At 32.2% G+C, this 24,700-nt stretch overlaps 1 protein-coding gene and 1 long non-coding RNA gene across 2 annotated transcripts; both read right to left on the reverse strand.

Moving 5' to 3' along the window:
• Window positions 1-165: 165 nt before the first annotated feature.
• LOC145327515 (uncharacterized) lies at window positions 166-6,364 on the reverse strand. Its single transcript, XM_080171060.1, has 8 exons — window positions 6,316-6,364; window positions 2,313-2,596; window positions 1,593-2,106; window positions 1,397-1,492; window positions 1,168-1,291; window positions 614-726; window positions 508-529; window positions 166-235 (listed from the first exon to the last, which is right to left on the reverse strand). Exons 1-8 carry the CDS (start codon window positions 6,362-6,364, stop codon window positions 166-168), a joined length of 1,272 nt encoding a protein of 423 aa, XP_080027186.1.
• An 8,736-nt stretch (window positions 6,365-15,100) lies between these two features.
• On the reverse strand, window positions 15,101-18,208 carry LOC145328840 (uncharacterized). The gene is made up of 4 exons (XR_013882655.1): window positions 18,135-18,208; window positions 17,319-17,431; window positions 15,577-15,677; window positions 15,101-15,368 (listed from the first exon to the last, which is right to left on the reverse strand). It is a non-coding gene; the product is annotated as an uncharacterized LOC145328840 (long non-coding RNA).
• Between the last annotated feature and the right edge of the window lie 6,492 nt (window positions 18,209-24,700).

The raw sequence follows: 24,700 nt of genomic DNA on the forward strand, positions 1-24,700 counted from the left end.
GAAACTGATTAATATCTGGTGGATTCGAACTATCCATACAAAAAAATTATGTCTCACATCGTATTATATCCAGAGAGCTGTTTATAATATGATGCGAGAGATAACTATTCATAAAGATATTATGATAAATAATAATGACAAAAACTTTAGTTTATTGTATACCTGCTATGGATACTCATTTACTTCTGTAGTAACACCACCAACAATTCTGGTAGTCCTTTTGGCCAGGCCACATCTGATCAAATTTTAAATATACCACATTAAAAAAGCTCAAAAAAGTACTTTAAATGAGTTACAAGCAGTTATCACTAAAACAAATATTACAGATGAAAATTTATGTAATTGATGTTGATATCAATCTATATCTAGATAACTAAATTTTTAACAAATTCTTAATATGAATGAACATGTACAAAACGTTTTTTTTTCAGAAAAAGAAATAAATCATTTTAAAGTTAAGAAGTAAAAATAACCAATCAAAATTTGAAGAATAAATCATCAACTTACAAACAGTCACTATTTCCGGGAGCTAAAACAAATATTTGTTTATTAAAGATTAATAATTTATATATAATATTTATTTTATATAATAAATTATGAAATAACATTGAACCTTGTGTTGTAACTGGTGGTTGGGTTGGTGGAGCTGAACAATTTGGTTGACAGTGTTTATATCCAGCATACATGTTCTTTCCATCATTGAAAGTAAGTTGGTACATAAAACATCTGTATTATCATAATCAATTAGACACTTTAATCGTAACTAGCGGCTTCGCCCCTAGCCTCTAGGGGCTTTGCCCCAAGAGGTGATCAAAAAAGAATTAAGGCGAAATTCGTAAAAGGATATCTTCAGCAAAAAAAAAAAAAAAAAATGGGGGGGATTTTTTTGTTTTTGGGGGGGTTGGGGGTGTCCCACCCTCCAAAAAAATAGCCTAAAACCACCACAGGACCAGTAGGTATATTCCCTGAAGAGTAGAATCCAATCGGTTCAGTGGTTACCGAGATCTTAAGGGACGGACAGACAGACGGACAGACAGACGGACGGACAGACATCATTCTACTTTGTATTATAGATAGATGAAAAATTTAGAAAAAGGTGAATATAATAGAGATTTGAAAAAAAAAAACTTAAAGCTTTGTATTGTAGATTAGAAATTGTATTTTGACCTTCTTCCACCTTTAAGCCACCACCAATAGATACAGTCATCATCCTCATCACATTGTTCTTCACAAGTTTCCATAGATTTCATTTTTCTTTGCAGAACTCTTTTGATTCTTGGCTTTTTGTTTTCTATAATACATTTGTTACCATAAAAATCAAATTAAAGTAATTTCAGTTTAAAGATCAATTGGTCTATTATTACCTACTCAATTCTACTAAAACAAAGAAATATACCTTGAGCACAACTGACAGGGGCAGTTGTAGTTGTAGTAGTAGTAGTAGTAGTTGTTGTAGTAGTAGTAGTAGTAGTTGTAGTTCCTCCACATGTTCCTTAAATATTAAAATATATTCATTAATTCAACACGCATTCTATACTATCTTGTGTACATTTTATAGATTGTAAAATAACATGATTATTAAATCTTTATACCTGATTCACTTCCAACTGCAGCTAAACTTGCTCTCTTTTCTTGCCAAAGACGTGCATTATCAGAAAGATCAGCCGCACCGGTTGGAGTACCAGTAGCAGAATAAATAACTTCAGGATTTGACCAGTAATTCACTCTTTGGGAATGTCCAGTAGCAAAGTAAGCCATGATTGTTCTAACACCTGAAGCCCCATTACCAGCAGCAATGAGATGACCATGTCCATATGAGTAAATGGTATTAGTGGAAGTATCAGGATCATGATGAGCACCAACATTGTGTCCAACTTCATGACCAAAACTATAATAACCAACAGCACAATCCTTAGCAGTAATAGAAAAAGTATACTTAGAGGCATTTGTATCTAAATATCCCACACCACAATAGGGGGCATTCAGTACTAAAAGAGCAGCAACATCTGCACCATCTCTAAGTTCATCAGCAGGCTTTGAGCTGGCAAAAGTTCCCAAGTCTGTTCCATCATTGAGTGTAGATTGTTCATGGCAAAGTTTGTAAATCTGCAAATATAAAGCAATGTTTTGAGTTTATAATAGTTCATAAATATTAACATATTTTGTTATAAAAAAATGATATATACACCAAATTACCCTACACATGAACAATTTTTTTTCAAAGAACAGGGTTAGATAATTAAAGGAACTGAAATCATCTAACTTTATTCATATGTTTCCTTATACAGCTACTTATATACAAGATTCATTACCTTTAAATTGATTCCACTGTTAGCAAATCCTTGATTTGTCTCAGCAATAACCTGATCCAGAAATCCATCAATATCTGCAGTACTTGCTGCAAACTCTGGTGTATAGAATTTTACAGAGAAAGATATCTCAGATCTTTCATCAATTTGAACTACATCAGCAGCTATGTTGTCCAAGTTAGCCTCAGGAGGAGAAATACTATCTATTTCCTCCTTAGCTGGGGCCAATTGTTTCCAGACATGACCTTCATATGATCCACAATATTCAAGAACATATGAAGCATTTCCTGTAATTAAGAATTTATTAAAAAAATCTAATAATTATGATAATTATTAAGCTATAAAAATTGGAAAGAATTTTAATGAATATAATAGATTTGAAATCTGCATAAAATTTTAAGGAATTTTCATAAAATTCGTTTTTTGTATAATTCTTTATCTATAAGCGCAAATACAAATTAAGTTAAAAAATTTTGACATCTGTGATTGGTGGATTGAAATCTATCTGCATCCTGATTGGAGAAGCTTAAGTGACGTACATCATTCAACCAATTAGAGCGCAGGTAGTTTCCAATCTTATTAGTCAAAATTTATTAACTTAAATTGGATTTGCGCTTTTAAATAATGAATTATATCATAAACGAATTTTATAAAAAATCCTTAAAATTTTATGCAGATTTCAAATCTATTATATTCATTAAAATTCTTTCCAATTTTTATAGCTTAAAGGAAGCCTGCAAGAAATAACACGCTTTAACTGCTGAAAGACTGCCACAAAAAGACCCAATACCCCAAATTTAAAGCCTTAAGCTTCAATAACAAAAAAGTTCTAGGCATTTCAAAATAGCATTTTATGTACAATGGAATTTTTGAAAGATTTCCAATGCTCATAAAAGAAAAAACAATATTAAATTACGTCGCCTAGACACAAAATTATGACCTTATCTTTGTCAGAAACTTAGATTGCCTGTAACCGATTACATTTTTACAATAAAAACACCACATTCCATAGTCAAAATCTATGAAAAATATTCGATTTAAATTGCATTTTAAACAAAAATCATAGCGGAAACAAAGGGGTAAACTAATACAAGCTTAGCTGTGATTGGTTGTTAAGCTGATTCAGCCTTCTGATTGGCTACAGTACATTCGGTACAACGCAAGTAAAACTAAATTTTTTTTAATGATTTTGACTATAAAAATGGGTATTTTTATTGTAAAAATATAATTAGTTACTGGAAACCTAAATTTATGACAAAAATAAGCTTATAATTTTGTTTCTAGGCCAAGTAGTTTAATTTCAAAGTTTTCAACATGAGCATTGCAATTCTTTCAAAATTTTCATTGTGCATAAAATGTCATTTTAAAATGCCTAGAACTTTTTTGTTATAGAAGCTAAAGTCTTCAAATTTGGGGTATTTGGTCTACTTGTGGCAGTTTTTCAGCAGTTAAAGCATGGTATTTCTTGCAGGCTTTCTTTAATAATAATATTTAATTTAAACTTCTGTACATAAATACATTTGTCACTTGGAAATGAATATTATTATTATCTAAACACAGATTCTCTACATTTGGTATACATACTGTATACATATATTTCAATTGACAACCTGTCATTGCATGACCATGACCATAAAGACCCCTTTAAAAGAAAATAAATACAGATTGAGGGGTTACATAATAACACTCATGATTGTTTGCACCAAATATGATTTTGTTCTCTACATGTTTTAAATACTTACTGCAGCATCAATCAGTTAATAGGTGTTTAGTTGGAGTATTACCCCGTCCTGTTTTAGAAAAATTTTGTTATAATTTTAGCCCCATGGCTCCATTTTTATTTGGTAAATTTCAGGTTTATATCAACACACTAGAATTGAAATTTTGTAAAAATCTTTAAAATTGAGATAGTATAAGAGCTTTAAAAACAGGTATTTTTTTGCAAATTTTAAAAATCTTTGCAGTGCTTGTACCATTGCAATTTTTGCATTACAGAAAAAATATTTTGCATGGGTCATTATTTTGCATAAATCAACCATATCATGACTGGGGGTCAAAATTTTAACAATTTTTTTCTAAAACTGGATGGGGTATTGAGTATGGACAAAATCAGATTGAACAAATGCAAAATATAATATTTAGCAATATGATTAGGAATTTCTTCGCATTTAAATAGAACTTTTTTACAATAAATAGAAAGGACTTCCAGATATTCCAGACACGACTTTTGCTAATATAGATTAAATGATTTCATTTCAATACATAAATCTCTGAAAGTTAAAAAATACCTTATTGCAGGAAATATAGTTATCAGAACAACATCTTGACAAACCATTTCTTTCTTTAATTTGGATCAAGGCGTTCTTGACTTCTCCTAAAAAAATAATTAGATGGATACATCAACAACAAAATTAATTTGGAAAAAATCACAAAAACCTATATGTATTTTCCAGCTGTTGTTAGAGGGGTAACACATTGTAAAATTGACAACCTCTCCATTTGCCCACCAAATATTATTTTACATTAAATAGATTGTTGATTATACCTTATACATACATCTACTTTTTATATAAGTGACTTTACACCCAAACTGTATTTTATTTTAATATAAAAAGGTTTTTTTGTGAGAGGGTTAGTTTTATTTGTCTTAGTGGTTTTCTTGAAAGGTTTGTTGTCAAAAGGTTTACAAGATGAATGAATGAATATATATTTTCGAATCTACATTTGATAGGATTACAATTTTATAAAAATTTATAATTTATATTACATGCAGACCATGGTCAACACCCTCCTATGATATGCTTCAATCAGTGGAGTCTTACAGTTGACCATGTTAAATTTACTGGGCTACAGTTTAAAGTGCTTTAAAGCTACACCAAGCTTAAGAAAACCAGCAGGCTTCCAATGAGATGAGAAAAGGAAGGCTGATATAAACCTACTTTTGCTGATAATTTCATTTTTTTATTGTGTTAGAGTATTTTTTAATTAAGTCAAGTTTTTTTTTTTGATGTAGGTCTATATTTTTGCATATTTTTTACTTTAAAAGTGTATTATTTTAGTGTATTTTTAAAGTGTAATTTTTTTGTAAAGTATTTTTTTTTAGTGTTTATTTTTATGTTTGTCATTTTTTGTAAGGTATTTGTTTAGTTTTTTTTTGTGTATTTTAGTAATTTTAGTATTTTTAGTAATTTGTCTTTTAAAGTAATTTATTTTATGATAACAAGTCTTTTTTCCTGAAATAAATGAGATGATTTTAAAATTTTTAAAGTGTTAAACTTTTATTTATGAATGTTATATTTGATATGCTTATTAAGCAAATTCTTGTTGCGTAAGAAAGAAATAAGTTGTTATTTCATTTAAAATGAATTATTATATATGAAAATAAAGAAATATTTAACATTTTTATTAAGGAATGTACTTTACATAAATATCTTTATTTTCTGTGTGCATCCATTTTTCTTTCGATGTTTAAGTTAGGATTACTTTGAGCTTCTAATCAAGGCTTGTCCTACAGACAAATAATGTGCATCCCTAACAATTTTAACATTCTTTTTTGGGATTGTTCTAATTTTAAAAAGTTTGATTTTGTAAGAGTGGATAGTCTGATTAGCAGCGGATTGGGCATATTGTGTTTATATGTTGACCAGATATGAAAAAAGTATTTCAGTTTGTATATCATAATATTTTTGTTTTATGTTATTTGGGAAACACATACATACAAGTTATTATGATTATCTACATTCAGATTTAAAATTTTATTTTCATTTGGAAAAATATTTATGGTTTAAATTAATATAATATTTAGAGGGAACATTGTTTAAGACCTTTTATCTAGTACTAAATACAGTTTTCCTTAAAATTTAATTTTTGAATTTAAGAAGAAAAAAAGTTTACCAGTAAAATATTTTTTCTTAAACCTATACAAACTGACTCTTTGTTTGTTATACATTTATTTACTTTAATTAATAATGATATAATTGTCTGAAAAGATTAAAACTAATTATACCTAAGAGAATAGCCAACATTAAAGCCAGCATCAATCCTTTTGTTCCCATCTTGAAAGCCTGAAAACATTGACTAAATTATCATTTAATCCTCTCTCTACCTTATTACTAAGATTAACCGGTGTTTGATCATTTCCACAAAAAAGATCATATTTTAATCCAATGGACAATCACACATGCATGTCCAACAACCCTTTAGAATTAAGGGGAGCCAAATGTCTCCTTTTATGTCCAAACACCCCGGTATTAGCTTAAGTTTTACCATTTCTTTGATTGCACAACCGTTGTCTAAGAAGTCCTAACTGTGCATGGTAATGAGTTGCGCCTGTTTTTGGTCAAGGAATTCCCACTACTCCAACTATTAATGTCGTGCACCTGACATATTAGCAGTAGAAACCATTTTTAACGTCTTTAGTTATGATGTCATGTTAAGCCAAGATTCGAACTTATGATCTCCCTGGCAACGATTGGATGCGCTACGTGTTGAGCCACGAATGCGGGGTAAAATTTTTTTGGGGGGGGGGTAATTTAAATTTTATTAAGTATTTAGAATTAAAAATGCGGGCGAAGCTCGCAAAAAAAATTTTTATTAGAGATTTCTTATTTTGGGGGGTATTTACCCCCCTAAATTTGTTTGTTGGGGGGGGGGGGGTAAATACCCCCTCCTAAATGGTTGGTGGTGCCTACGGCATCCCCAGGGTAGGGGTAAATTTTAAATGGGGGGGGGGGGGAAATGAAAAATAAATGGGGGGGGGGGGGGTAATCCCCATTACCCCCCCCCCTTGGACGTCTATGTTCATATACTGTAATATTTTTATTCTGTAACTAAAATTTAAGATGTTGGATCAAACCCAGCTTACACCAGCAACGATATTAAATCCAGTAAAAATTGCAAAATCTATATGTGATTTTCAGTTGTTGTTTGGATGCAACACAGCCTCCTAAATATTATTTTAGATTTATTTTGCTCGCAGTTTACCTTATTTCTTGATTAAATTTGTCCCCTCATCTAACTTTAAGATGCTAAAATGTTTACACCTAAATCTGTAATTGTAGACAAGTATTGCTATCAATTATTAAAAAAACACCTGTAATAAACAAATTATCCTTGATTGTCTAACTCTTAACAAAAATATAAGCTTGAACGTCCTTAGATTATAGGTACAATAAATAAGGATGATAACTTAAACAAAAGCAGAATTTAAAAGACAAAATCAAATGTACAAAACCACGTAATAAACAATAAAATTAGGAATTTGGACAATCAAACATTACTTTACTTTTGGACGTACAAACCTTCATTTAGGAAAAGCCTGTTTTTTTTCAATTGTTTAGTATCTATTAATTAATCTGAAAACGGAAATTATTGATGAAAGCAAATTTAAGGAAGCCTGCAATACACCTTTCTAACTGCTTTTTTACTGGTTGAATATTATCTTCTTTATTTTAACGCTAAGCTTTGATGTTTAGTCATATAAGGAGAATATAAGCTGAAATGTTTTAAGATATTTTAACTATAAAAAGGGGTGCTTTTGTTGTAAAAATGTATTGATTTATTAGCATTCAAACGTTGTGCTCTAAATAAATTGTGTAATTAAAAATTCAAATTTCTGATATGATAAATAAATATATTTCTCGAATTTCTCATTCGAATCCGGTGGATAGGAACCGGTTCTCATCCATACGAAAAAACTATGTCTAGCATCGTATTATATCCAGCTTTCTACAAATATAAAAATGTACAAATACAAGATTAAAACTTCGGGGCTAAAAAACTAGTTTTAATCTTATAACTGTACATACTATATCCGCAGAAAGCCGTTTATAATACGATGCGTGAAATAACTATTAAAGTTTTTCAACTCTATTTTTGTTATTGAAGCTGAAGGCTTCAAATTTGAGGCATTGGATCTATTTGTGGCAGTCTTTCAGCAGTTAGAGTGGAGTATTTCCTGCAGACTTCCTTTATTATGTTTTTAAAACATTTAGATTTTAAATAGCATTTGTAAAGGATTTAATAATAATAATAATATTATTAAGGATTTATCTTATCATTAATATTTTAATAGTAATATTTTAAATGTTTTCTATTATAATTAGCCAATCTATTAAATTATTAGGGTCTGACTGTCCATCTTTCTTGACTAGAAATTGATCTATGTTTGATAACTTTGCACGTATAAATGCCGTTGTTAAATGTATATTTATCAGCATACCTACATCATGTAGCAAATAACTGTCAAATTAACATCTGAACAAACAATTTTGACAACAAAAACATTTACTGTATTTCTGCCAGTTGTAGAAACAGCAACGCCCCATCTATCTGTCTATTATGTAGTAATTGACAAGCTCAACCCGTAAGTTTTGGAGTATCTAAACTCTTTATTGTTGGGACTAAGTCTGTATTCTAAAATTGGAATGCATTTGGTGGACCCTTTTGTGTAAAATTGATGTATTATGTTAATTTACCTGGGTTAGGCACCCAAATCACCCCCCCCCCCCTCTGTCCAACGAGGGCAGGGAGGTAGGGATATGGGCCCTAAATGCCTAGAAATATGCTTATCTATTAATAGTAACTGATTTTTGTGCTGTTATCCATTAACCCTGCTAATTTGTATTTTTATTACTAGCGGCTACGCCCCTAGAGGCCTCTAGGGGCACTTGAGGAGGGGGGAGTCGAATTTGATAACCCAATTTCTTATTTTAGAAAAATTTTTAAAAATATTTTGGGGAGTTGAATTTTTTTTTTTTGGGGGGGGGGTGCCACCACCCCCATCATTTTTAATTTTAGTTAAAAAACGAAAAAAAAAAATTTTTTTGGGGGGGGGTATTTTTTTATTTTTGGGGGGGTTGGGGAAAATAGTTATAAACCTTCCCGGGACTTATGAAAAGCTACCCTGTTAAGGAGAACCCGATCGGTTCAGCGGTTAGCGAGATCCTTCGGTACAAACACACAGACACACAGACAAACATCCTGTTACTTTAGTATAAGGATTTTGTAATTAGTTCTGTTACAACCTTTGAATACAATACACTCTTGTAAATACTTTTCCTTGTTATTCTGTGGTAATATTCCTCTATAGTGAAGGTTAATCTAGGTCTACTACATTATCCGCCGTTTTATTCTATTTATGTCCGCCGCAAAGGACTCAATAACCTGCAGCCTGGGTTACCACAATTACACTAACTCATTTACTATGTTAACTTTTGTTTTTTTTTAGTAGCGAAGCTACTCTATAATTCACTTTGTCCGCTAGTCTGTCCATAACGCTATGGGGGAAATGGGATTTACTCAGCTCCTATAAAAAATAGAATGCGGAAACTTTGTGATAACATTCCCATCATTAAGAAGCACAATTAACTATAAAACATCAAAGGCGGTCGGGCCGCTTTTTAGAAGGTTTTAGGCTATTTTCATATTTTTCACATTTTTCTCCATATCTTTGGTGTTTATGGTCCGATTTTCCAATTTTTTTGTGCTTCGCTACTTATGGATGTTGTCATCCTTGTTACTTTACTAAGTGCATAAGAAATGACAAAATCAATCAACTATCTGATTGTTTGAGCTTTTCCTGCAGGTTTAGACAATAAGTTTTGGATCTACTACAGTTCACGGTAAAATATTGCTGGTAACGAATATTGCCAAAAATTTATGAATTTAAAGGGCTGCTAGCTGCCAAACAACTGAACGTACAGATCATGCCCTCACACTGTTTTAGGCGGCATAAGAAGGCCTACAAATAATCTGGATTAGCCATAAATCAATAATGCATAATTATCTCGCAGTGCAGAAAAATGCGCGAAAAAGGCCTTTTTTACGCGTTTTTTCTTTAGTGAAGCTTTCCCTTTGCATCATTGGATCTTGGCTATTCCAGATTATTTGTAGGCCTTCTTATACCGCTTAAAATGGTGTGCGGGTATGATCTGTACGTTCAGCCGTTTGGCAGCTAGCAGCCTTTAAAATTAATAGATTTTTGGCAATATTCGTTACCAGCAATATTTTACCGTGAACTGCAGTAGATCCTAAGTTTTTAATAACGACATACTTATTTTTCAAGTCTTGATAGAAGAGTTGATAGTAGTGTCTAATTGACTTAGAAATTACCATTCAAAATCTAATAAAAATGATTATTGTAATGAAAAAAAAATATTTTTTATTTTGTAAACAGCTGATTTTAATATAGTTTGACTAGCAGCCTCTATAGGCGTAGCCGTTTGATAATATATAAAATAACAATACTTTTTCCATATCTAACATACAATGTGTTTCCGAAAAAAATGCGTTTTTCAGTTTTGGGAATCAACCAGAAGAAGCATGAAAAAAAATAATTATAGGTCCATATTCTCTGTAAAAATGCACATAACATTTACTTAAGGTGGTTTTCGATATCTCTAAAAATGTGGCTGTACTGATAGGTACATGTAGGTTAAAAATACCTGATCCTAAATCTGTGAGAACAATGACATTCAATTAACTTTTATTTTTTTGCAACACATAGGCTGAAAAGTTCAATATTAAAGTAATAAAAGGTTAAATCAATGTCCGCATTTGAGATTTTCTTTTTTTGGCTACATGCACAGATATTTTTGGGCTCCTCGGAATTTAGTTTTTTTCTATTTCTCTATGGCAAAGGCATTTTTCATAAAAACAAGGATGACAACATCCATAAAAGCGAAGCTCTGAAACGGTAGGACAAACGGACATTAACACTTGTATAATGTCAGAACTGAATAATCAGAATGAGAATGTATAAGAGTCAAAGCAAAATTGTATGTAAATTTGTTGAAAAACTGCTTGATACAGGATAATGATTATGGACATACTTACATTTTTAGGACTTGATTATAGAGTTGCTTCGCTTATAATATTGTACTTTGTTGTCCCAGGAATCAGTATACAAAAATCAGACCAATCGGATAATTAGGTCACATACAAATTTGTTGTTAAAAATGTAAAAAAAATCAACATGTTTAAAATGGACGTACGGACATTCTAGTAATGATTATAGAGTTGCTACGCTTCTTAACTCATACCTAACTATTACAGGAATCACCATGCAAAGTTTGAAATCGATAGGACAATTCTAACATGCCTAAATTAACGAAAAGAGCCATCTCTCTGTGACGGACGTATGAACGGACGGACCTACCCTAATTAAAGAAAAGCTTCGCTTTTAAAAAATGAAATAATACAATACAAATGACCTATGCTAGGCGAGTATATATTTTACCATTAGTCAACTACAATGTATGCTCGATAGGACAATTCTAACAAGCCTAAATTAAGGAAAAAAGCTATTTAAAAAAGTAAAAAAATCAACATGTTTAAAATGGACGTACGGACATTTTGGTAATGATTATAGAGTTGCTACACTTTCTAAATCGTACCTAACTACTAAAAGAATCACCATGCAAAATTTGAAATCAATAGGACAATTCTAACATGTCTAAACGAAAAAAGCTATCCGTGACGGACGTACGGACGGACCGACCCTAATTATAGAAAAGCTTCGCTTTTAAAAATCTCTTTTAATTCCATGCACAAGTCATTTTTTAATTCATTTCAATATCTCAAAAAATAAGCAAGCTATCTTAGTTTGAAAATGTCGTTAAACAAGGATGACAACATCCATAAAAGCGAAGCTCTGAAACGTTAGGACAAACGGACATAACACTTGTATAATGTCAGAACTGAATAATCAGAATGCGAATGTATAAGAGTCAAAGCAAAATTGTAAGTAAATTTATTGAAAAACTGCTTGATACAGGATAATGATTATGGACATACTTACATTTTTAGGACTTGATTATAGAGTTGCTTTGCTTATAATATTGTACCAAAAATCAGACCAATCGGATAATTAGGTCACATACAAATTTGTTGTTAAAAATGTAAAAAAATCAACATGTTTAAAATGGACGTATGGACATTCTGGTAATGATTATAGAGTTGCTACGCATTCAAACTCGTACCTAACTATTACAGGAATCACCATGCAAAATTTGAAATCGATAGGACAATTCTAGCATGCCTAAATTAACAAAAAAGCTATTTAAAAAAGTAAAAAAAATCAACATGTTTAAATGGACGTACGGACATTTTGGTAATGATTATAAAGTTGCTACGCTTTCTAAATCGTACCTAACTACTACAGGAATCACCATGCAAAATTTGAAATCGATAGGACAATTCTAACATGTCAAAATTAACGAAAAAAGCTATCCGTGACGGACGTACGGACGGACGGACGGACGTACGGACGGACCAACCCTAATTATAGAAAAGCTTCGCTTTTAAAAAGTGCTTCTACTTATATCATATTAGGTTAATTTGTCAAAACTGTCAAATCAAAAGGGATTAAGAGATTGAAAGGGGAGGGGTAGGAGGAATGGTTATGAGAGAAAATTAAATGATCATGATTGAATCGTAATTTAACAAGGATGACAACATCCATAAAAGCGAAGCTCTGAAACGGTAGGACAAACGGACATTAACACTTGTATAATGTCAGAACTGAATAATCAGAATGCGAATGTATAAGAGTCAAAGCAAAATTGTAAGTAAATTTGTTGAAAAACTGCTTGATACAGGATAATGATTATGGACATACTTACATTTTTAGGACTTGATTATAGAGTTGCTTCGCTTATAATGTTGTACTTTGTTGTCCCAGGAAACAGTATACCAAAAATCAGACCAATCGGATAATTAGGTCACATACAAATTTGTTGTTAAAAATGTAAAAAAAATCAACATGTTTAAAATGGACGTACGGACATTCTGGTAATAATTATAGAGTTGCTACGATTTCTAACTCGTACCTAACTATTACAGGAATCACCATGCAAAATTTGAAATCGATAGGACAATTCTAACATGCCTAAATTAACGAAAAAAGCTATTTAAAAAAGTAAAAAATCAACATGTTCAAAATGGACGTACGGACATTTTGGTGATGATTATAGAGTTGCTACGCTTTCTAAATCGTACCTAACTACTAAAGGAATCACCATGCAAAATTTGAAATCGATAGGACAATTCTAACATGTCTAAATTAACGAAAAAAGCTATCCGTGACGGACGGACGGACGGACGGACGGACGTACGGACGGACGGACCAACCCTAATTATAGAAAAGCTTCGCTTTAAAAAAAAATAAAATTGGTTATTTATTCTTTCAAAAAGCATTATTGAATTAGATTCTAAATGTAATTATTAGAATATTTGGTTGAGCATGCTATAATGTCGTTACAAGTAAAATAAAGAATTTAATTGGATGTTATAATTAAGAAACACAAGAATAAACACACATACATTTTGAATTCTTTAAGCTCTAAAAAGCGCTATTGTTTCAACCCTTACAGATCGGGCCCCAATTCCCACCTTAATAGATCGGGGGGTGGGGGGGGGGGGGGGGGGGGGCTCAAAGAGTCCCCCCCTCTATCTCGGCTCCTGGTACGGATAAAGACGTAAAATTTTTTTCTGGTGGTTCATGTGTATTTTTAGAGAAAATTACTTTTTCTAGTCATAGCAGTCATACAGCTCCTTAGCCGCTTTTTAGCGGCCAGCTGCTAAATTTTAAAACAGCTGTACAGCGGCCAATATTTCAGCCAGGATGACCAAATTTTAGGACGAACTTTTATTTTACATAACAAAAAAAATACTTTTTCTGATCATCGCCGAAAAACGGCAAATAACGGACACCGCCATTTTCGGCGGTTACGGTGGTAAAACGGCGATTGGCGGCGCAAATTAATATTTTTATCTGTTTATTATTGCTCAAGGATTTACCAAAAAAAATATAGTTCTCTAGCTGTAATAGAAGCCACGATATTCATGATATATGTCTGTAGTAAAAGCCGGACAAAAATCGGTCTTAAAGTCGGTCAGGGAGCGGTCAAACGGTCATAACACCACTTTTCTCAGATGGTCATTGATACACAAAAGTCATAATGTAGAAATTAAGATTTATTTATAATATTTTCTAAATTTTTTTGCTACCCAACCGACTTTGACTGGACACCATGACCGACACGACCAGATATCCTAATAAAATCAACTCTTGCCGATGTATAATTACTAAACTTAAAAAGTCATGAAGTTACAGCTCTCCATCTTACCTACAAAAAAATGAGATTGAAAAAACTAGAGTGGGGGGCTCTTTGAGCCCCTTCCCCCCCTGATCTGTAAGGGTTAAGAGATATTAAAAAACACCTTTTATAAAATTGATCCATATTTTTATAGAGATTAAGAATATATAATTATTTCTTTCATACTCTTACTGGTTGTTTCCCAAAACCGGAAAACGCAGTTTTAATTGAAACACCTTGTATATGTTAAAGACAGAAAACACATTAATGAATATATCTATAATACAAAGTAGCTTGATGTCTGTCCGTCTGTCCGTCTGTCCGTCTGTCCGTCTGTCTGTCCCTTAAGATTTCGGTAACCGCTGAACCGATTGGATTCTACTCTTCAGGGTATATACCTATTGGTCCTGTGGTGGTTTTAAGCTATTTTCTTGGGGGGTGGGACACCCCCAACCCCCCCAAAAACAAAAAAAATTCCCCCAATTTTTTTTTTTTTTTTTTTTTTTTTTTTTTTTTTTTTTTTTTTTTTTGGTGAAGAATTCTTTTGAAGAAGAATTCTTTTGTAGAAGATTTCTTTTGTAGAAAATTTCTTTTGTAGAAGATTTCTTTAATTCTTCTTATTTTTTTTTTGAATTTTTTGTTGTTGTCATCTCTTGGGGCAAAGCCCCTAGAGGCTAGGGGCGAAGCCGCTAGTATTTGATAAAGAACAAAAAAGAGAAAAAAACATAAACCAATAATTAATAATACATCTTTATGAAATACATGAAATTGATGTAGAAAAATTGGATAAACTATAATTAGTAGTACTTAAAAACGAAACAAAATTTAAAGCAGAAACATTAAACATTAAAGCTAAACTCGTGCCATACTCAAAACTAAGTTCTTTTGTTCTATATCATCACTTGATGTTTTTTTTATTGTTGGAAATATTTTCAACTACTGTCTCATCTGGCAAATCAATCTGAATATGATAAACTTTAAAATATAAGATACAAAAAGGTTTGCGGATTTCCTGATAAAACAACTGCACCGTTTCCATGCATACATGCATGCCATGAATCAAGATAGTTTATTTCTCATTCAATCACTATTTTAAATCTATTGTGTACAAAATTATTGATCTATTAGATTTTTTCAATACGTTGGTATATTAATATTAGAATCAATACCTTAATATCTATGCATCACGGTTTTCAGCTTCTTGGTTCTTGCGGTTGAAAGGGAAGGTGTTGCGGAGAGGACGTCCGCCCCGAGTTGACGCAGGCGCGACCTTAAAAACCTAGTTTTAATCTTATGATTGTACGTTTCTATATTCGTAGAAAGCTGGATATAATACGATGATAGACATAGTTTTTTCGTATGGATGAGAACCGGTTCCTATCCACTGGATTCGAATGAATACTAGAATAGTTATTTCTCGCATCGTATTATAAACGGCTTTCCGCGGATATAGAATGTACAATTATGAGATGAAAACTAGTTTTTTAGCCCCGTGGTGCCGAAGGCCCTGGCTAAAAAAACTGGTTTTAATCTTATGATTGTACATTTTTATATTCGTAGAAAGCTGGATATAATACGATGCTAGACATAGTTTTTTCGGTAACCACGGGATTTAACCAGCACGGGATTGAACCCAACGGGATTGAACCCACGGAATTGAACCCACACGGGATTGAACCCAACGGGATTGAACCCAACGGGATTGAACCCACACGGGATTGAACCCACACGGGATTGAACCCACACGGAATTGAACCCGCACAGAATTGTGTAAGCCTCCCTTCCCAAATTTATATTTTATTTACTTCAATTTTTTTGGGGGTGTAAGTCTCCACTAGGATCTTTTTTTTTTTTAATTTTGTACAAATCGTACACCTATATAATATATAACTCTTCATTAATACTAAATATTTGTAAATTATTTTATTTTCAATTTACACCATCTCATTGCATCAGATCATATTTCAATAAACAAGAAGTACCTAGCGAATTTTGGGGTTAAAAAAATTTGGTGGGGGAGGCTCTCAACCCCCAAAAAATCAAAAAAAAAAAATTGGGTGCAGAGACTTAAACCCGCCAAAAAATTGAACAAAAAAAAATGGAGGGGGAGACTTACAACCCCCAAAAAATTAAAAAAGAAAAAATAAATAATTTGGGGGAAGACTTACACCGCCCAAAAATTAAAGGAAAAAAAATTGGAAGAGGAGACTTAAACCCCCCAAAAAATTGAAGAAAAAAAAATTGGGGGAAACCTACACCTTTGGGGGTTCAATTTTGTGCGGGTTCAATCCCATTGGGTTCAATTCCGTGCGGGTTCAATTCCGTGGGTTCAATCCCGTGTGGGTTCAATCCCGTTGGGTTCAATTCCGTGGGTTCAATCCCGTTGGGTTCAATCCCGTGCTGGTTAAATCCCGTGGTTACCGAAAAAACTATGTCTAGCATCGTATTATATCCAGCTTTCTACGAATATAAAAATGTACAATCATAAGATTAAAACCAGTTTTTTTAGCCAGGGCCTTCGGCACCACGGGGCTAAAAAACTAGTTTTCATCTCATCTTTACAAGGCTCCTGTGACCTTAATGTTGACTTAGGTACTTCAAATTATATATTCAAGCTTTTTTACATATTAAAATTTCATACAAATCCGCAGCCGTTTTCCCTACTGCTGTGGCTGGCAGATCACAACTACAGACGCTGCCGTCAAAATTTTTGTGGAATTTGACTTCAACTTACTGATTGCTATTTTGAAACAGACTCTAATTCTTCTTTTCTGGGAGCACTATGAAGCCATAGTTCTGATGCAATGAAATTGTTGTTCCCCCCCCCCCCCCCCCACCTGTTAGGATAAATCAGAGTAAGAGTGTCACTCCTTTGACTTTCATACCCATAGAAAGACTGCAATTATTTTACCTCGGCGCTATCTCCATGGTGGTTTTTATGTGCATTAAAAGGGAAGGTGTTGAGAAGAGAACGTTTGCCTCTGGGTGTCTCTTTTGCAATTCTATTGCAACTCTCTACTGCAACTGAAAATTGTATTAATGACTACTTTAAAATATAAAACTGAGTAAATTCAAGCAATTAATATCAAATTATGCACCTATTTTATTTTTTTACATGGGTTCTACTAATTTTAATAACAAAAATCTTTGTTTTAGAGTCAGACTTGATACCTCTTATAGCTTCTCAAAAAGCGCGCGACTAGAGCTAACTACACAGTAAGAACACACTTCTTTGTAGAAAATATATTTCGCTTTATTCAAGCCTTCTCAATTCTAATTGTTTGAAAGTTTATGTACATAGCTTCCAAGTAGGATTTACCCACCCATCCTGGAATAGGGATTATTTTGAGCACCCCCGGAATAGGGCTAAGCTGTCAGTATAATTTAAACAAAAATCAAAACAAATAGATTGATCCTATTATATAGAGTAGTGGGCGTTTTTTGTCTGACCCAAAGGATCTTGCTGACCGCTCAACCGATATTGTTCTCCTTTAAAGTGAAGATTCATATAGGTCCTAGGAAGGTTTTAAACTATTTTTTATAATATTTCCCTCTAAAACAATATTTTTTTTACTCTTTTGAAACTCAAATTTAAAATGGGATGAGACTTTTCGACTTTTCCCCTTACGTGCCCCTAGAGGCTTCTAGGGGGCGTAGCCGCTAGTGTAATCCATAAATCAATAGCAATGATAAAATAATTGTGTGACTAAATTGAAACTAATTATACCTCCTAGGAGTAAAATCAACAGGACAAACATCAAACCTTTTGTTTGCATCTTGTTTTCAAATGTATAAAAATATATACTGATTTAATAATAAATTTTCCGCCCTTTTTATAAAAATTAACAGGTGTTTGATGCTGCCTGCAAAATGACCTATCTATAATACAAAGAAGCTTGATGTCTGTCTGTCCTTCTGTCCGTCCCTTAAGATATCGGTAACCACTAAAGCGATTGAATTCTACTCTTCTGGGAATATACCTACTGGTCCTGTGGTGGTTTTAGGCTATTTTCTTGGGGGGTGAGACACCCACAACCCACCCAAAAACAAAAAATCCCCCGCCAATTTTTTTAATGTGATGGTTTTTGCACCAGAGGTATTGAATCTTTTTTAAAAATTACCTCTTGGGGCAAAGCCCCTAGAGGCTAGGGGCGAAGCCGCTAGTTTTTAAATAAAATAACAGAATTTCTCTCTGTATGTAAAATCACTATATAAGCGTTCAACAATTTTTAGGAAAGTTTTATTTTGGTCTTAGCCTATTACAAGGAATAACACTACCCAACCTAGAGATATTTTCTTAACCCCCCAAAAGATCAACCTAAGGGCTTGATTTTGAGTTTTGCATTGGACATATGGCTTTGCTTTCAATGATTATAAATTATACCTAACATAATTGAAACATAGTATAGTGTCCAATAAAAATTGACGTCATACAATACAAATGACCAATGATAGGCCAGCATACATTGTAGTTGACTAATGGTAAAATATATACTCGCCTAGCATAGGTCATTTGTATTGTATTATTTCATTTTTTAAAAGCGAAGCTTTTCTTTAATTAGGGTAGGTCCGTCCGTTCATACGTCCGTCACAGAGAGATGGCTCTTTTCGTTAATTTAGGCATGTTAGAATTGTCCAATCGATTTCAAACTTTGCATGAAGATTCCTATAGTAGTTAGGTACTATTTAGAAAGCGTAGCAACTCTATAAGCATTACCAGAATGTCTGTACGTCCATTTTAAACATGTTGATTTTTTTAACTTTTTTAACAAAAATTTTTATGTAATCTAATCATCCGATTGATCTGATTTTTGGTATATTGATTCTTGGGACAACAAAGTATATTTTTAAAGGCGAAGCAACTCTATAATCAAGCCCTAAAAATGTAAATACGTCCATAAACATTATCCTGTATCAAGCAGTTTTTTAACAAATTTACTTACAATTCTGCTTCGACTCTTAAACATTTATATTCTGATTATTCAGTTCTTACACTATACAAGTGTTAATGTCCGTTTGTCCTACCGTTTCAGTGCTTTGCTTTTGTAGATGTTTCCATCTTTGTTTATTTGAAACTATACGCTGTTTCAACATAATCTTAGAAATAAGTCAGTTCCCACATGCATAAATTTACCCTAAAAATTGTCCTTTATTGATGGACAGACTGTAAATATGAAAATCTTTGGTTTTAAAATTTATGATATTGACAATCCACCCGTTCTGTTTTTTCAACAACAAAAAAGCTGCGCCCCTAGCATTTATGAGCTCTGAATCCAAAAGGATACGAATGCAAAAAAACCTGGCACTTAACCCATGCCTAGAATTTAAAAACTAATGTACTAAAAACATCTCGGGGCTCGTGAGAAGTTCCATAGAATCGTTTCGGTTGTTAATAAAATCTTAAGCGACAGACAAAAATACCTCAATACTTCATAGTAATTCTTCAATTATCTATTACTAGCGGCTGTGCCTCCTAGTAGCCTCTAGGGGTACTTAAGTTAGAATGGGAAAAAGTCGACCTAAATTCCATTTTAAATTTGAGTTTCGAAAGAGTAAAAAAATATTCTTAGAGGAAGGGGGGTAAAGACAACCTCCCCAAAAATAGTTTAAAGCCTTCCCAGGACCTATGAGAAGCTTTACTGTAAAGGAGTACAATATCAGTACAGCGGTTAGCGAGATCCTTTGGGACAGACAAAAAACACTTACTACTTTATGTAATAGGATTACTTTTTTGCTATTAGAAATTCATAACAACATATTACAAAAAAAGATACTTTAAAAGTGGAATTTAAAACTATGTCAAATTTTTAAATTTTACTTTATATTTTCAGCATTGGCATATTCGTTTGTCTGTCCAAAAAGTTTCAAAGGTTGCTTTTATTCAAAGTGCTTATGGAGCGCAAATCCCCCCTTCTCAAATATTGAAATAGAATTTTTAACATAAAGGGTTAACACTAATTTCCGCGCGGTGCTGGATTATAATATAGGTGCATTATACACAAATGATAAAATATACAAAAGCGGGGTTAACTAAGCACTGGACGAAATTCATTATACCGAATCACGTAACTAGATTTTAGCAATGTAAGAAAACTGTTTTAGCTAAAAAATCCACTTGTCGAGCACAAAAACTCTAAACCATTTTATTAGTTTTGGGTATATATGGAGTACTGGGAATACCTGAAATGTTAGTCCACCGCAGTTAAAGGCCCCGCAAGGTTAGGGCCTCACACAATTAATTTAAAAAACTTATTTTAGGCACACAACATTTAAAAAATCTAATTACTAAAATACTTAAGCCTATTGTTCACTAATTTGTTTTTTTTATAACATTTTAAAAATGACGTTTAAAAAGGATTAACATTTCTATTCAATTCTTAATCTGTTAAAAGCGTTTTTATCATTATGAGCACAGCTATTCTAGCATTTTGGTAATATGTCTGGCATATATTTTAATAAATACTTATTTTGACCAATATGCGCGATGTTTAGGTGTTTTTTGGTTATTACATTTAAATCGCAAAATATCGAGCCGCGTAGTGTTAGTTTAGGAATACGTTTTTTTCTTCAAAATCAAAACATTGAAACAGGATTTTAATAATCTAAAGCTGAGTTTATGTGAAAGCATTAAATTATTTAAAGCAAGAAAGATTTGATCCAAAAGCATAATGAAACCAGGGTTTAATTTTAAGCTTTATTTTCAAACAACAATTCTCTCTTGAAAATTTAGACAATATGACAAAGATTTTCTCTTTTTTTTGACAATTTGTGTGCGATAGTAAAGATTCTTAATTATCCTGCATGTTATATTTAAGCAAATTGTAGAATCCACCATTTTTTTGTATTTTACTTTATTTTCTGCTAGTACCCAAAGTTTGCCAAAATAGTAAAAGTTGTGCAAGTTCTAGTAACCCAATTGTAAGAATACATAAATTCATTGTGTTATCAATTTTACAATTTGTATTTTAAAAAGTTAAATAAAAATGTATATATTAATAATTAAATTTATCTGAAACAATTTAGGCCACACATTCACTCTTTTGTTACATTTTATGCATGTATTTTTTTATTATTTATCTATTTTGAAGTTTTAAATTATTTTCCACGTTTTTTTTTTAAATCTACACATGAAAATTAAAACTTATCAAAAATAGCTGACAGTAGGTTCATAAGAAAATTTAAAGGAAGTTGCACAGGTTTTAGTTGATAGAGAGAACGTTGATTAAACCTTTAAAATAGCGGCTAGGAAGCAGTCTGACAGCCAAGACTAGAAACAGTAATTTTCTCTAAAAATGCACATGAACCACCAGAAAAAAATCTGTCTTTATCTGTAACAGGAGCTGGGATAGAGGGGGGGGGGGCTTAATTAGCCCCCCCTCTCCCCCTCCGATCTAATAAGGTGCGAAATCGGGCCCGACTTTAAAGGTTAAAAAATTCAAATAATGAATTTTTTTGACTGATAATGTTTCTTCACTGCCACAATAAAAATTTGCTAAAGTTTTGGATAATTAGAACATTGATTTAAAATTAGACAATGAAAAGCTAAACCATAAAAAGCTACTTGTATTTTCATCTACAGTTACTAAAATCATACATAAACAAGGATGACAACATCCATGAAAGCGAATCATTGAAATTGTAGGACAAACGGATATTAACACTTGTATAGTGTCAGAACTGAACAATCAGAATATAGATGTATAAGAGTCGAAGCAAAATTGCAAGTAAATTTGTTGAAAAACTGCTTGATACAGAATAATGTTTATGGACATACTTACATTTTAAAGACTTGATTATAGAGTTGCTTTGCCTTTAACATTATACTTTGTTGTCCCAGAAATTAATATATTAAAAATCAGACCAAACAGATACTTAGATCACATAAAAAATTCGTTGTTAAAAAAGTAAAAAAAATCAACATGTTTAAAATGGATGTAAGGACATTCTGGTAATGATTATAGAGTTGTAACGCTTTCTAAATAGTACCTAATTACCGACCGACCCTTATTATAGAAAAGCTTTTAAAAATTCATTATAATAAATGTAAGCTAGTTTTATTAATATATTCTAATTTTGTTTAATTTAGGGGCTGAGATTCAGCAAATAAATTCCATTTGAAATTCATGAAAATTTGTTTTGTGGTGTAACTAAGGGGCAGTGGGTAAGAAAGAACGAAAAGAAGAAATTGGGTTGTGGGAAAATTTTACTCTTGTCTCTTGTCCTTGGTTTGAATAAAAAAAGTAATTATATAAAACACATGTTTTATTGTTATCTAAAATAAAAATCTATGTTTATCCGTCTGTCTGTCCGTCTTTCTTTCTGTCTGTCTGTCTGAAGCTTAAGATCTCTGTAAATGCTATACATATCGGGCTCTACTCTTCCGGGAATGTACCTACAGGTCCTGTGGTGGTTTAAAGCTATTTTCTTGGAAGTGGGATACCCTCCCCCCCCCCCAAAAAAAAATACCCTTCTTACCTACATGTTTTTATTTTTTATTTATATTTTTTCTTACCTCTTTGGGTAAAGCCCTTAGAGACAATTTTCCAAACCGCTAGTTTTTTTTTTTTATAGATTTTAGTTAATAAAATATTTAAAATAAATATCTTTTTATTTCCCGACTTTCCCTCAAAGTGCCTGTAGAGCACTGTAGCCCCGCCCGCCTAATTTTGAAATAAATTGTAAAAAAAAAGGTGAAGAAGGGAGGTGGCAGTTTTTTTCCTATGTCCTAACTATATAGACACTATACCTGTCAAGCTTTAGCAGTTCAGGGTTAACAAGTACCTAATATAACCTAGCCTTACCTGACCTAAAGTAATAACTAAATAAACGAACAAAAATATTTTCTTTCCCTAATTGTCAATGTTGTTTTAATATTATCATATTAGGGAGGGGGATTTTATCCTCGTCATACGGACCATTCCTAATTATAGAAAAGCTTCGCTTTTAAAAATATGAATTAAATAACAAAACATTCCATTAAATGATAAATATCAAACATTTGTTATTGTATTATCATATATTTTAAAATTTAAATTTATAAAACAAAAAAAGGTCATTAACCCATTAATATCAAACACTTGTTTTTTTATTTTATCATAAAGATTTAAATATGTTTAGATTTTTTAATATTATATATTTTTTTAAAAACATTTATTCTCATTTAATTTATACTTTTTTTATCAATAAGTTATCTAATCAAACAAAATTACAAAAATCATATTGGCCGTGATGATATCATCACCAAGAGAGGGGAAATGTAATTATACATTACCTTTTTTCGAAGGTCAAAACCGTAATCATAAATTATATTCCTGCTTTATAAAATGATTTCAAACTCCTAACTGTATAAAATCTACAAATGCATAAAAACCATTTGTTCCAAAAACAGCATTCTGAATCTTCTTTTAGTCCATCCGTTTAAAAGCGCTATGGAAGAATTGGAATTTATTCAGTTGATATTTAAGCTAGTCCTCCGATTTTTCTTGCTAACCTTTTCATTATTATGAAACATTTAAGGAATTAGGTAACTGTAGGTGTAAAGACGGGATGTTTTTACTCTACACCCAAGGACGTCCAAGCTTTTCTTATTTTGGGGGGATACAAATTTTATTAAGGGGGATTAATTTTTATTTTGGGAGGTTGGGAATTCCTCCATAAATTTTCTTTACCCCCAAAATTTTTTTTATTGGGATTTAGCCCCCCTGAAATCTGTTGGGAGGGGTAAATACCCCCCCATTATCTGTTTGGGAAGGGAGGAGTAATTACCCTCCCTTAAAAAATTTACTTCGGGGTAAAAGTTTTAAGAAGGTAATTTATAACGTAGAAAAGTATCTTCAATACGTCTTAATATGCCTACAGTACCCACAAGGTTGGAGGCATATTGGACATCCTTGTACACCTCCCCCCTTTTAACTATTTCATATCAAAGAAGGGTGCAGATGTTTTTCTCTATAACAGACCTTAAACCACCATTGCTATAAAAGATTTATAGATTTCGTGATTTTTTTGTTCACTTTTCTTTTATGTAATTAGTTTTTTTTAAATAGCAAATCTACTTAGTATGTAGTTAGAAATGGGTGTCCATGGCTAAAATAAATAAAAATAAAGGAGGGGGGGGGGGGGGTATTTATTTTTTCTATGCCAAACCGAAGGGGGTAGCCTTTACCATTGTGGGCCTATACATACTAGTGTTTGAACTATGCAAGGCTGCTCAGTACCCATTATAACATTACCTAAAGCACGACAAAGCACTTTAAGGGAAATTACGTTTTATTTAATTTAAAATGCATACTC

This window comes from Acartia tonsa, chromosome 9 (assembly GCF_053477335.1).
Source record: "Acartia tonsa isolate MP-2025a chromosome 9, ASM5347733v1, whole genome shotgun sequence".
In the NCBI taxonomy this organism is placed as follows: domain Eukaryota; kingdom Metazoa; phylum Arthropoda; class Copepoda; order Calanoida; family Acartiidae; genus Acartia; species Acartia tonsa.